The 13,405-nt window shown below is 36.2% G+C and overlaps 2 protein-coding genes across 5 annotated transcripts in view; one reads left to right on the forward strand and one right to left on the reverse strand.

The window, feature by feature from the left end:
* Positions 1–2,405: 2,405 nt before the first annotated feature.
* On the reverse strand, positions 2,406–9,645 carry LOC121390317. Of its 4 annotated transcripts, none has more exons than XM_041522100.1 (5): positions 9,515–9,645; positions 7,642–7,875; positions 6,007–6,153; positions 5,011–5,262; positions 2,406–4,192 (listed from the first exon to the last, which is right to left on the reverse strand). In XM_041522100.1, the coding sequence occupies exons 2-5, from the start codon at positions 7,865–7,867 to the stop codon at positions 3,948–3,950; spliced, it is 870 nt and encodes a 289-aa protein (XP_041378034.1). In that variant the 5' UTR covers positions 7,868–7,875; positions 9,515–9,645; the 3' UTR covers positions 2,406–3,947. The 4 variants fall into 4 exon arrangements, with proteins under 4 accessions (XP_041378034.1, XP_041378037.1, XP_041378035.1 ...); XM_041522103.1 differs by having other exon boundaries at positions 9,559–9,576; XM_041522101.1 differs by having other exon boundaries at positions 9,406–9,527.
* Positions 9,646–9,960: 315 nt separating this feature from the next.
* Positions 9,961–13,405, forward strand: part of LOC121389943 (ubiquitin carboxyl-terminal hydrolase 5-like) — a 31,776-nt gene continuing 28,331 nt past the window's right edge. Inside the window, 2 exon segments of the mRNA XM_041521611.1 lie at positions 9,961–10,142; positions 12,766–12,891. Of these exon segments, the coding sequence (XP_041377545.1) occupies positions 10,038–10,142; positions 12,766–12,891 (231 nt within the window). The 5' untranslated portion in view covers positions 9,961–10,037.

Consider the following 13,405-nt stretch of genomic DNA (forward strand, 5'->3'; position numbering starts at 1 on the left):
CGGTCCCCACAGCTTCTCCCCACGTTTGCTGTCGCAGAGTGTCAAAGGTGGACAGGATTGGAGAATGTGGGCTGGTGTCTGTGGACCAATGCCAGATGGGCACTCGTCCGTGTGAGAGATTTTCAGCCTGAAGAGAAGCGAGAGGAGCTGACAATGTCCTGTTCTCAGCCTGAAGATGGTGACCTGTTGTGACCTGTTCGGCTGGTAGATGCCATTCCCTTCAGGCCCTATCTGCAGACGCTGCCTCCACATGTTCTTGAAGTGGTTTTTTTTAGAAAGGTCTTGACTTCACCATATAACATCTGGTGGGCAGTTTGCTCCTGTTTGCTGCCCAGCTTGGAGAGTCTGTCAGCTTTTTCATTTCCCATAATACCACAGTGGGAGGGGATCCACTGTAACACCAGTTTTGTTTTGGAGCCCAGTGTTAGGAGTTCCCTTCTGGTATCCTGGAGGATCTGGTCTATCTGTGTGGACTGAAGACTGGAGAAGGGCTCGGCAATCAGTGAGGAAGACTGTGAGAAAATGGGTCGTCTCTTCCATTCAGGATCTGAGCAGCATGAAGTAAGGCGCAGGTTTCAGTTCTGAAGTTGGTGGAGAACTGACCAGTGGCGACAGACTTGGTGTCAGAGCTGCCGTTAGGATACTGTATGTAGACACCACCTCCCCCATTTCGCACAGCATTTTCTGCAGAGCCATCTGTATAGACTCAGGTCCAGGTGGTGGGTGGGTAGTGCCTGTCCAGCATTTCAAGGGTCAGGGATTTCAGTTCTACTGCTGCGTGGTCTTCTTTTACTCCGACACCATGAACGTCATAGTCTTGGAGCACTTCCTGTTGTTGTTAGAGAGAGAGAGAGAGAGAGAGAGAGAGAGAGAGAGAGAGAGAGAGAGAGAGAGAGAGAGAGAGAGAGAGAGAGAGAGAGAGAGAGAGAGAGAGAGAGAGAGAGAGAGAGAGACACTGACTGACCGACTCAAATTAGTTTGCATCGAACTCATTTTGTTCAAAATATGGACTTATCTAGTTACTTATTTTAACTAATCTCTGAGAAATATTTGAAACCGCAAAGAACAAGTTGGAAGGACCATACATTTTTTTTTTAAATAACTTTATTACAACATAGATGATAAACAATTTACATGAAAACATCAAAAGTAATACAGTAACTATATTATTAATTCAATATACCTTTGTGGAGAATGCCAAAACATTTACAACAAAGAAACTTTACTAACATCAGAACTTTAGAAGAGAGAGAGAAAGAGAAAAAACTGAACTTGGAGAAAACATTACAAGTATGCATGCCCACTGGTACAAATTTCAACTATAATAATGTTCAAATTTGTTCTTCAAAACGTATGTCCAATAAATCATGAACAATTGTTTTTTCAAAGATGATTACATCAAAAGTTTGACAACGAACAATTATGTAACTACAATATATCACAAGGTGTTCATTAGGCCATAATAAAATAAATGGGGGCTGGGGTAAAATGTTTTATATTTTATTTTCTGGACATTGGCTACACAGTACACTGAACAATTGTTTAATTAAATTTTTTTGCCAAAATAAAATAAAATAATGGGCACAGGCCTTTATTGTCGGAGGGTAGGGGTGAAATCCAGAATTTATTTTATTATGGCCATAACAAGGATTGAAACTATAAAACCATTCACAAGAACATAAAAATTATGCTAATCCAGTAATCATTTTGGTTTTGCTCTGTATTTTTATTTGTCTTTAAACCAGAATTCTTTTCTCAACAAATTGAATTAAGGGCCATTATATATTTTCTTACAGTTTGTCCCATCCTTCTACAAGTGTTTTTTGTTAATAATTTCAGTTTGCTTCAACGTAAGAAAAGTAAGTGTTCTGGAAATTAAAAAAAAACCCACAACTATTTTTGTGTGTCATAAATTCCATAGTAAGAAAAAAGGTGTTCCCTGTGGGACGTACTACAGATATATATTATAAAAATATATAAAAAAACGATCACGTACACAAGTCATCTGGGATCAACACTTGCTAACATATTAATAATTTACCAAAAGGTTTAATGGCCCTTAATTAATTTTGTAGGGTATACTTGTCAACTAAAACAAAATGTTCCCCGGTAGAGGATATTCAAATACAATACAATATAACAGTAACAGTGCAACTTTCTGTGTGTGTGTGTGTTTTTGTGTGTGGTGTGTCTGTGTATGTTTCTGTGTGTGTCAGTGTGGGTGTGGTATCTGTGCGAGGGAGTTGTGGGTGTGTCTCTATATATACTCAACAATGAAAGTTTAGCTTAAAAGAAATGGCATAACATTTATAAATTAACCTATTTTTATTAATTAGTATTCACATCTGAAATATTTACCATTTACAAACAACATAAACTCATCAACCTTTGCCTTCACGCAGGAGAACCTGGTTTTCTTTTAAGTGTATTCAACCATGGCAAATTTAGACATCATAAAAGATATTTGCTAAACTTTCGTTGTTGAGTATATTATCCCTCTACGTTGACTTCAAACTTATTTTTTTTATACAGATAGTATGAAATCATTTAGTCACCAAATATAGATAGTATGAAATCTTTTAGTCACCAAATATAGATAGTATGAAATCTTTTAGTCACCAAATATAGATAGTATAAAATCATTTAGTCACCAAATATAGATAGTATAAAATCTTTTAGTCACCAAATGAAAACCAACTGTCTCACATGACACTGATTTACCACATCGGACGCAATATAGACGGCTGATATATATAATGTATATAGTGGTAGTAGAGAGAAGCAAAGCAGAAGCATTGATGCAATACATTACCAGGATGTAGCGATACCCATATGCCTGAACCAGACCAAACTAGATAACAATTGTAGAGCTTGCAAAATTAAAGTTAACGAGTAATGCTTTAATAATTTGCATAAAACAACTACAGTTTAATAAACATGCCAGAATCCTTTGTTGTATGTTCTGGATCAAATATATAGTGGCACTTTGGCACTATCCTCTTCCATTCTGCCTGGAAATTGCAACTAATTCTACCAAATTTCGAAAATTCTGTTGATACATGGTACAGTATTTCACGAGAACTACAGTCCTGTTCGCATTTCAGTTATGCAACTTTAATAATATGCTGTCACCAATTCGGTTACATGGTGAATGGTTATATTTGAATGTTAAAGGTTAGAAACTTCATAATCACCAGTACTTTTATTTGGTATGCAAATATAAATCATGTAACTGACCATGAAAATTATGTGAACCGAATTCTGATTAACTTACCCAAATATGTTTAATGGTTTCCTGTTTATTTAGTTGTCAGCACGTGACGATCCACATGTTTGATGAGGGAAAGGTCCCAGCTCAGGGCTTGCAATCCTATTTAGCTCCTGGACACAATATGTGTTCATTTGTTGTCCTTTGATATTTATGTTTATTCAGTCATAATTAGTTCAGTATCCAGTTTAAATACTTTTCTATTCACAATTAATTCAGTATCCACTGTTTAAATATTTTTTCTATGCACAATTAATTCAGTATCCACTATCTAAAGACAATCTCATTTAAATCATTCTCCACTTCCTGATTTTTTATTATTCACAAATCAATCACAATCCGCTTCAGCATGACTCTCATAATTTATCACTAACCAAATTTCATGACTTTCTCTTACTTTTAAAGTCATTTTTCATTTACATCTTGGGTTGTTTTTTTTAAAGATTTTCAAAGTTTTTTTTTACTGCAATCAACATCTTACAATATTTTAATGCAAATTTGTGTTATTCTAAACAAGAAAAATATTATTTTCAACCAGTTTTTATTTTCCAAGAACCAACTAAAATAATCCACGACTTTCCATGCCTGGAAAATGATAATTATAAACTTTCTAGGATACAAATTACAGAATTTCTAGGGTTTGCCTGACCCGTAGTATGAACCCTGGTTTTTTGGTTTTTTAATGACTGAAATTTTCTTTGTCTTGTGGTCTACTTCCGTCGAGACGACACTGTCGAGCCTTGTCAATCTTCTTCACCTGTTTCCTTTGCATGATATTACGCGGAGAATTCGTGTCTATAATAACTGTAGACAGTGGAGAACGTGTCACGTCACACTTTTTCTTTTCGGTGAAAAGTTTTTTGGGCTGACAGGGCCTAGGAATCTTGGATGAGCCTTTGGTCTTTTTAGATGCACTGACTTTATCTACAAAAAAAAAAAGGGGAAGGCATGAATGAAATAATGGATGAATCGAATGAATGAATATAAAGGAAGGATTGTTTTACTTAATGAAGGAAGGAAATGTTTTATTTAACGACATACTCCACACATTTTATTTACGGTTATATGGCATCAGTCTTATGGTTAAGGACTACACAGATATTGAGAGAGGAAACCCACTAATATAAAGCACATTGACTAATTAATCATCAGTTTTTGGGTGTCAAAAATCATAACATGTAGTCTTCAGAGAAAGCCCACTATATTTTTCCATTATGTCATGGGATGTTTTATATGCATATTCCCATAGACAGGAAAGCACATACCACAGCCTCTGATATACCAGTTGTGGAGTACTGGCTGGAAATGAGTAAGAACCCAAACAGAGAATGGGTTCACTGAGAGATAAAACGGGACTCAAATTTGTTGCCCGTAGTAATGAGGTTTTTTTTTTAAATGCCCACAAAGGACAATTATGAGCCTAACTACAATTTTTTTTTTAAGTCACTTTTGCGGCAAATAAACATGACTGAAAGGTTATTTTGTTTTATTTAGACATATTTCAAATGTACACCCCCCATTCCGGGTCAGGCCACCAATCTTATCGGAGGTCGGACTCTGAATGGGCGTGTTCGAAACCCTAGTGGTATATGGGTACGTTAAATTGTTATCCATCTATCAAATGTACAAATGTTAAATACTGGCAAATAATGTACATCAGGTGTATACAATTTGCTGTTGATGCCTTCATTAAGTTCGAGCCTTGTAAAAGAAACAAAAGTGAAAAATTTGAAATTCCTCACCACTACCCGACTTGCTTGCACACAACAAGGTGGTGGCTTCATCATCAGACAGCGATAAGTTCTGCAATTCTGACATGACTCCCACTTCTTCACGAGACACCTCGGAGAGGTTCTGTAACTCTGTGGTAAGTGGTGCACTGCAGTCACTGGCTTCAAACAGATCCTTGCCTGTCGGGTATCTGTTCTCTGTCTCTCTGCGATTCACTTCACTCAAAATGTCCAGCCCATTGTTATCAAGTACTGCTATCAGCTCTGTCAAAATATGTTTTAAAGGGTTAGGGTTAAAAGTTTCTTGCCACTGTATCATGTCTGGCTCAGGGGACAATATTTCAAAATCTTAGCTAACTGGAAATCAGTTCACGTGAGTTTTACTTAGGTAACCGATTGTTCAGTTATTGTAACCAATGAATTACATGTAGGCCTACCTAATCCTAAAACACTACAGTGATTTTCACTTTCATTACTGATATATGATACTTTTAATTATAGAATGTAATTGTTCACCACGTAACCCATTGGCAGTTCTTGTGATTTTAAAATTGTGTAACCGACACGCGAACAGAACGGATCTTGTGAAATATTGTGCCTTGCTGGCTAACATCTAAAATTACAGATTAAATACATTTCCTAAGGCATCAATATTGGACTGAAAAAGTAGAAGTGACATCTCCTCTTCAAGACAACATCGGACATTGTTGTTAAAGGGGTTCTATTACTCTGGATCTCCATCATTCTCTATGGGCATGTTTGCAATCAGGTTGATAATAAAGCCTGTGAAAGATGAAATTAAGACTATAGATCGAGGATTATTTCTTCTTAAATCTACATCCTGTGAACATCTACTAAATAAGTAACGAAAAATTGCCCCTATTATAGTATAAATTTACAATGATAACCCTATTAAAAGAAAATTAATTTAATTCTGACAAACGTCAACAGAAATTCCTTCCTCTCTTCTCTCCCACCACTCGTACGATCCCCAGCAACTGTACATACCACTATCATCTGCCTTGTTAGCAGGAACATCTATCAGGGTACAGTTTTCATTTACATCACAAGTATCCGGATAGCACGAGCCTTGGTCCGTGATCTCCATCATGCTGTTGGATTGTTGAACGTCATAGTGCTGTGTCATCAACTGTACTGTAGGATAAAGTGAATCAGGTCAGAAAAATAAAGCTAGGACATTATTTTACTTTTAGGTAGACACCAAAATGAGCACAGGGTCCGAAACTTTACTTTTAATAAATAGCAGGCCAAGAGGAATATGCCCTGTTAAGAACAAATAGGGCCAGCTCTGGGTGAACACAAAGTTTTGCCAAATTATTTATTAAACTTCAAAAATGGCAGAAAACCAGTTATTTTATAATAAAATGTAGTAAAATTATTTCGCCAACTCAAAATAAAATTCGCATTTGGAGAATCTGGAGACTGCCAGAGCTAGCCCTGAAAAAATATGGCATGCTGAAAATATGACGGCACGAGGTAAAAGAAGGGTTTGGGACAGTGTGTGAAAAATTATAAACAAATAAAGTTTGTTTTGTTTAACGACGCCACTAGAGCACATTGATTAATTAATCATCGGCTTTTGGATGTCAAACATTTAGTCATTATAACTCGTAGTCATCAGAGGAAACCCGCTACATTTTTTCCTAATACAGCAAGGGATCTTTTATATGCACTTTCCCACAGAGAGGAAAACACATACTACGGTCTTTGTCCAGTTGTCGTGCACTGGTTGTAACGAGAAGAAACCCAGTCAGCTGATTGGATCCACTGAGGTGGTGCGTTCCTACGACACAGGCACCTCAAGCGAGCACTCAACGACTGAGCTACATCCGGCCCTATGTGGAAAATTAGGACCTGTGAGATGTATTTCAGATCATTATGGAGATAAAGTACAACTGAATCACAAGCTGAACAGAAGATGTGATAGGAAGGAAGGAAATGTTTTATTTAATGACGCACTCAACATTTTATTTACGGTTATATGGTGTCGGACATATGGTTAAGGACCACACAGATATTGAGTGAGGAAACCTGCTGTCACCACATCGTGGGCTACTCTTTTTGATTAGCAGCAGGGGATCTTTCATATGCATTATTCCACAGACAGGACAGTACATACCACTGGCTGGAACGAGAAATAGCCCAATGGGCCCACCTACAGGGATCGATCCCAGACCGACCGTGCATCAAGCGAGCGCTGTACCACTGAGCTAAGTCCCACCCCCAGAAGATGAGATAATTGTTGTTACATATATGTCTCTTGACAAATGACCTGTGATTTTGGGTAGTGTTAGCAAGTGAATTTCCATTTTACATGACAGGTTTTAAAAAATTGACTGGTTTTCGCAAACCGCTATTTCGAGCACTGAAATTTTTTAAAACATTCAGAGAATGGATCCACTAAGGGGAATCGATACTTCAACTCATTCAACAATTGAGATAAATGTCATTCCAAATATTCTCTTTGGTTGCTATTTAAAAAAAAAAAAAAAAAAAAATCGGTTGAATTTACGAAGCCTGTTTTTCTTAAATGCAGGTGTTTAAGCAATGTAAATGTCTGTAGTTACATGCATGTAAGACATAAAGTCTTTGTAAATTCGGCACAAGCCTTTTTGTATTAACCTGGATTCACTACAGTTGTAATGGGCGTTCGTACAATGCCAGGAGTTGGGGAGCGTGGATCCAACAAAGTCTCAGGTGTTTTGTTGACAACAATCGGGGTACGTGTGATGTCATCAGACGGTGACCTCGGGTCAAGATTAAGCCTCCGTTTAGGTACTTCATATTTGATTGGTGTTGCATCATTGTAGTATACACCCTCATCAGGCTTGCTTCCTGTCAGTCCCATGATATAACCTGAAAGACACCAAAACATTTTTGGCAGGTATCAATATACATATATTATGATATAATCTTACATGCAGTGTTTGGGAAATATCTGCCTGCACCCCATCCACCCATTGTAGTGATATGATGGAACATTACCTGAACACTAAAATATAAAGAGGGCGGCAAGAGATTATATTAATTAATCATTATGCAGGCCATAGGATTTCACGGTAACGATCATTACCAGTAGTGTGTCGGTAAAACCACGGAACAGAAATTTTGTTTCCCATGATTATTATATGTATATATATTTTATACAAATAATAATGTTTCTCATGTAAAACTACTGGAGATAGTTTTCAACACAATCATGAAACCCGATTCGGATTTTAGTGTTTGCCATACTTCTCAGTGTTCGAGTAAACCCGAATCAGAGTTCGACACTGCGCTCAAATCAAACCCAACCAAAAAATGTAATATTGACATTATGGCATCTGCTCCAAAGAAGAAAAAGTCTGAATCGGTTTCTTTGAAGAAAAAAAAATTAATGGCCATGTAGTGGCGATTGTCGAAAATATTGAGTTTGAAAACGTGTCTCTTTCCACGGGTTTGTGCGTTGGATAATCGGTAGCTTGGGCAGACTCAACTTTTTCAACCCAGAACTGGCCGTAATGCAAACAGTCAGTTGACTGGATTGGAACCTTTATTTGATGTAAAAAAAAAAAAAAAAAAACCAGTCAGTAGATTTCCGCCCGCACCCCTCCATTTGGGGGTATTGAATTAGCGATATCAAGTGCTAGGGTCTGGATTCAAACTCCAGATCATCGGGACTGTAGCCGAGCACTGTATCCACTCGGCCACGCAGTGGATCAACAAGTGAGACTGCATTTTAATACTTTTAAATCTCAGAGCGTGTATTTTGACGGAATGAACTGAGTGTTTACTGAATTAAACGAACCTCTAGTCCCATAATGCCTCATTGTGTCTTCTGTGCTATATTTCTACCAAAAGCACCAATAAAAGCACCGTATTGGAGGAAAATTTACAAAGAATAGTCAAAATGTCAAATTTTTCAAAGGCAAAACGTACTGATACTGGATTACGAAATATAAATATTATATTACTTTTATAGAACAAAATGTTTTAAAAAGTATTGTATATAAGTAACCCTAACCCTAAACGTACACTAATTTTAACAAATATTGTTGGGGGGTGCGGGCGGATATTATACCGTCAGTTGGTTGGATTGGAACCTTTTTTTGTTGTCATTTAAAATAATAAGTAAGTTGGCAAGATTCGAACATATTACCCAACCTGCATAGCATTTTGACAATCCATTGCATTATGGTATAAGAAATGGGTTCCCATAACTTGTTTTCATGGAACCTAAAAACAGCTTCCGATGGGTTCCCATGATCTCAGGGCACGGAACCCAAAAAGTGTTTCCCATGAAATTTGAAATCCTATGGCTTGGTAAGTTGGTTATGTAATGTTGTGTGGGAGGAGTGAAGTTCGTGAACAAAAATTAAAAATCATGGAAAAGGTGGGGGGTTTTACATTTGATTTCGAAGATATACTGATTGCTTTTCTTGTGTACATAAAACACTTTTAAAACAAACACAATACGCTTGCCCGTTTTCCAACGTTTCTGGATTATTTGTTTTACCAGACAACTTGAATCTTTCACTTTTCAAATCATTTACAACACACTTCAGCTTTCAACCCTGTCACTGTGTCGGCTTTCTTCTTTTGAAGTTCGCGCTTCGGCCAATTAAACATCGCGTACCTTTACATTGATGGTTAAAGCCGCAATTTGTGATTGGATAAATATATTTGTGGTAAAATTCGACCAAATACAGCGCTCCGCATAATACTAGCGATACACGAAAAATAAAAATTATGTCATTACTGAGAACTGTTTTCATGTTTATCTTCAGGCTGCCTTTTATTTTTATTGTTAAACATGCTAACTGAATAATAAAAATAATACTAGTGCGAATGGCAAGCTGTTGAAGCATTCGAAATACTTCAGCCGATGACGGATTCTCCGTAATGATTCGTAGACGTTCCGAGTGTTTTCCGAAAATTCACGAACGAAGAAACGTTTCAAATCGGAGAAAGTGTAAAATTGGGTTTTGGATGTTTGATAAATTTTGCAAGTCATTATTTTATAATATCCTGGATAAAAGATGTCGGCAATAGACCTTTTGAGGCAACATTTGTCGAAAATCAAAGCTCCTTTGGGAGGAGAAAAAGTGTACAAAGACGAATGTGTTTACTCATTTGATAATCCAGTTAGTTTCTAATGTTTTGAGTTTATGTGTTTTCGTGCATACTCTTTATTCGTTTTGTCATGCATTTTTCAAATTGTTGTTCACTGGTCAAGGCACCCGTAAAAGAAATATATATACAGTTAATAGGGCTTCTAGAATTTTTTATAAAGTCCACTAGCTATGGGATCAGTGATTTAATTTACTAGCCACAATTAAAAAATCACTATTGTCCAAACTAAATTGTTAACAACTACAAAAAATTACTCTCCTACCTTTAATTGCCGTTACTACCGTTAGATTTCCTCCAAAGTTTGTCCAGACACAAATCGCAAAAAAACCACTACAAATATACAGATTCCACACACGAGACTGCAACAATGTCGCCAATATTGTCTTTGTTGAGATTGTATAGGGAAAAATACATGCAGGTTTCTGCCGTCTGCCATGTTGCTTGTTTATGGAATACTCTTCAAGAGTGGTGAACGCCTCCAAAGTATGTGACACAGTTACTATGAAATCTATGATCTCTAGTGAATGATGATAATAATAATAATAATAAATAAATAATATGACGTCATCACGTTGGCTTTTATATCATAACATGTTATGACGTTGTTACATTAAGTCCTATCCTTTCACCCCTCTTGAAGAATGTTCCATAAAAAGTCAAAATGGCAGCTAATACAAAATTACATGCTTTTTTCCCTATGCGCTCTCAGCGAAGTCGATATAGGTGACATGGTTATCATCTGGTATGTGGAATCTGTGTCATTGTAATGTTTTTTTCAAGATTTGTGTCTGGACAAACTTTGGAGGAAATCTAACGGCAATTAAATGTAGGAGAGTAATTTTTCGTAGTTGTTAACAATTTGGTTCGGACAATAGGCAGACTTTAAATTAATACGATTTTACTAAATAATAATAATAATCAGATCTGACACCTAAAGAACAAGATAGAGATTAAAAATACTAACACTGGGGGGTTGGGGTGGAGATGGGATATTCATATTTACAAAATAGACAACTGCAAGATATGACCGAAAAACATTCACTAGCCATCGGGCCAGGCAATTGTAGTTATTTACTTGCCCAACATTGAATATCACTAGCCATGGGAGTGGAGCTATCATAATCTAGAATCCCTGCAATTAAACTGTATATTAAAAAATAATAATTATAAAGTCAGAATATATATTAGTGAATTTTCTAAGAAAATCTGTCGCCAAATTAACGTTTCATTTAGCCAAACAGCAAAATTGGTGGTACATGTAATGATGTATCCATAAATGACACATAATTTACAAATTATATTTTTGCCGAGTTACTAATGAAATATATTCGCCAAGTTCAACTTTAATTTACATTTGGCAAGCGATAGCTTAAACCCTACAGTAACTAATGTGTGGATTGATTGGGCCAAACAAAAAAATAGGTGTGTTTCCGATTGCATCCCCCAAAAACTTAGGGTAGGTAGGTAGGGGTTTTTTTTCGTTTTTTTTTTCGTTTTTTCCCTTCCCTTTCTTCCTTAATGTGTGTGTACTTATATAACATTATCTATAAATATTATATATGGATTTGTGGCATAAACAGATGTTAAAATATCGAAATAACCTGTACCAAGGTTATGTTCGTACATTCGGTTACTTCCATGACCGACCAAGCTGTTCGGTGGTAGCTAATCAGGAGAAGGAACTCTATTACAAAAGCTTTTCCATAATTTCTCGATGTTTTTCGGAAGGGAATTACATGTGCAAAATGTATCGTATAATAGTACGTAAAATATGTGCAAGGAAGGAAATACTCTTGTTTGGTGATGTTGTCCTCCTTTATTTTTACTTTTTTTTTTTTTTTCAGTTTAAGAGAAAAAATTTTTAGGGTCGGGGGGGGTAAAACTAGGGATGGTCGATCGACCGGAAACACACCTATTTTTTTTTTTGGCCTTGCTTATTAATCAAAGTTAGTGAAAGTTGATTGATCTCTGTCAGTGGGCCCATTGGGCTATTTCTCGTTCCAGCCAGTGTACCACGACTGGTGTATCAAAGGTCGTGGTATGTGTCTTTGGGATGGTGCATATAATAGATCCATTGCTACAAATGGAAAAATGTAGCAGGTTTCCTCTTTAAGACTATATGTCAAAATTACCAAATGTTATCCAATAGCCGATGATTAATAAGTCAATGTGCTGTAATGGCGTTGTTAAACAAAGCAGACTTTTTTTATGCAATTCTAGAGCATCCATCAAATTGCTGATTCTAAATCTGTTTCAGGTTTGAAAACAAAATGTTCCTTGCTAAACCATATTGTGAGAGAAATAAAATAATCTTTCATAACATTTGTCAATACATTTTTTGCATAAATTTATCTGGCACGGAATCTGAGCAGGATCAAATTTTTATCATATGATAGACCACTTAGACACGGAGATCTGCAGCTAACGGGTTTTAGTTTTAATATTTGGTGATTTTGGTATTGAATTTTTATTTGTGACACTTTTTTAATATATTTTTAGATCAAGTTTGAATTTCATGGCAATTTTTAAAAAAATTATGCAGAGTTATGGCGCTTGAACTTACAAGATATGAACATTTGTTGTTCCCGGTAGTACTCTTAATTCTAAGCGTGTTTACATTTGTTGTTTTTGCAGGAAAGTCAAGATGGCCTATATGTTTGTATGAAAACCTTTCTGGGTTTTGGCAGGAAGCATGTACATCAGCATTTTGAAAAGACAGGGAATGCAGTGTTCCTGAGAATAAAGAGAATCAGGAAAGAGGTGAGGGTAGAATTGAAAAGTTTTTAACACCGAGCAGTAATCGAAGGGCATCTCCTTTTGAATTAAAATTTCGTATCTAGATCCATTTGTCACATACTACAAGTTCTAAATCAATGAAACTTGGTTTATAGTTGCACTTATGGATGTTCATGAATCACAGTGCATGTTTACGTTAGGCGAAACATTTAATTCCATGGAATTATTGTTTTGCTGAAAGTCTGATCATGTCGTCGAGTTACATGTATTAGTGCTCAGTAGTATGTGGGAAGTCAAAGTTGCTGTAATATTTTGGACCTAATCTGATTTCAAAAACAAAATAACAATTGACATCAAGACACTGACTTAACACCTAGTCGGGCTTTCTGCCAGAAAATAATTTGAGGCTGCGTAATAAAAACAAACCGGATCATAACCTAATAGGTGGTTATAGGTTAGAAATTCAACACAGCATTTCATGTACTTTGATACATTTTAAATAGCAGTTCTCTTACTATAATCTTTGTTTTTAAAAAAA

The sequence above is a fragment of the Gigantopelta aegis genome, chromosome 15 (assembly GCF_016097555.1).
Source record: "Gigantopelta aegis isolate Gae_Host chromosome 15, Gae_host_genome, whole genome shotgun sequence".
In the NCBI taxonomy this organism is placed as follows: domain Eukaryota; kingdom Metazoa; phylum Mollusca; class Gastropoda; order Neomphalida; family Peltospiridae; genus Gigantopelta; species Gigantopelta aegis.

Coding starts and splice junctions, on each gene's coding strand:
- LOC121390317 (XM_041522100.1), bottom strand. CDS start 7,867: ATGGGACTGACAGGAAGCAAGCCTGATGAGGGTGTATACTACAATGAT. Junction 6,154..7,641: donor TACAACTGTAGTGAATCCAG/GTTAATACAAAA, acceptor TTTATCCTACAG/TACAGTTGATGACACAGCAC. Junction 5,263..6,006: donor TAACAAGGCAGATGATAGTG/GTATGTACAGTT, acceptor ATATTTTGACAG/AGCTGATAGCAGTACTTGAT.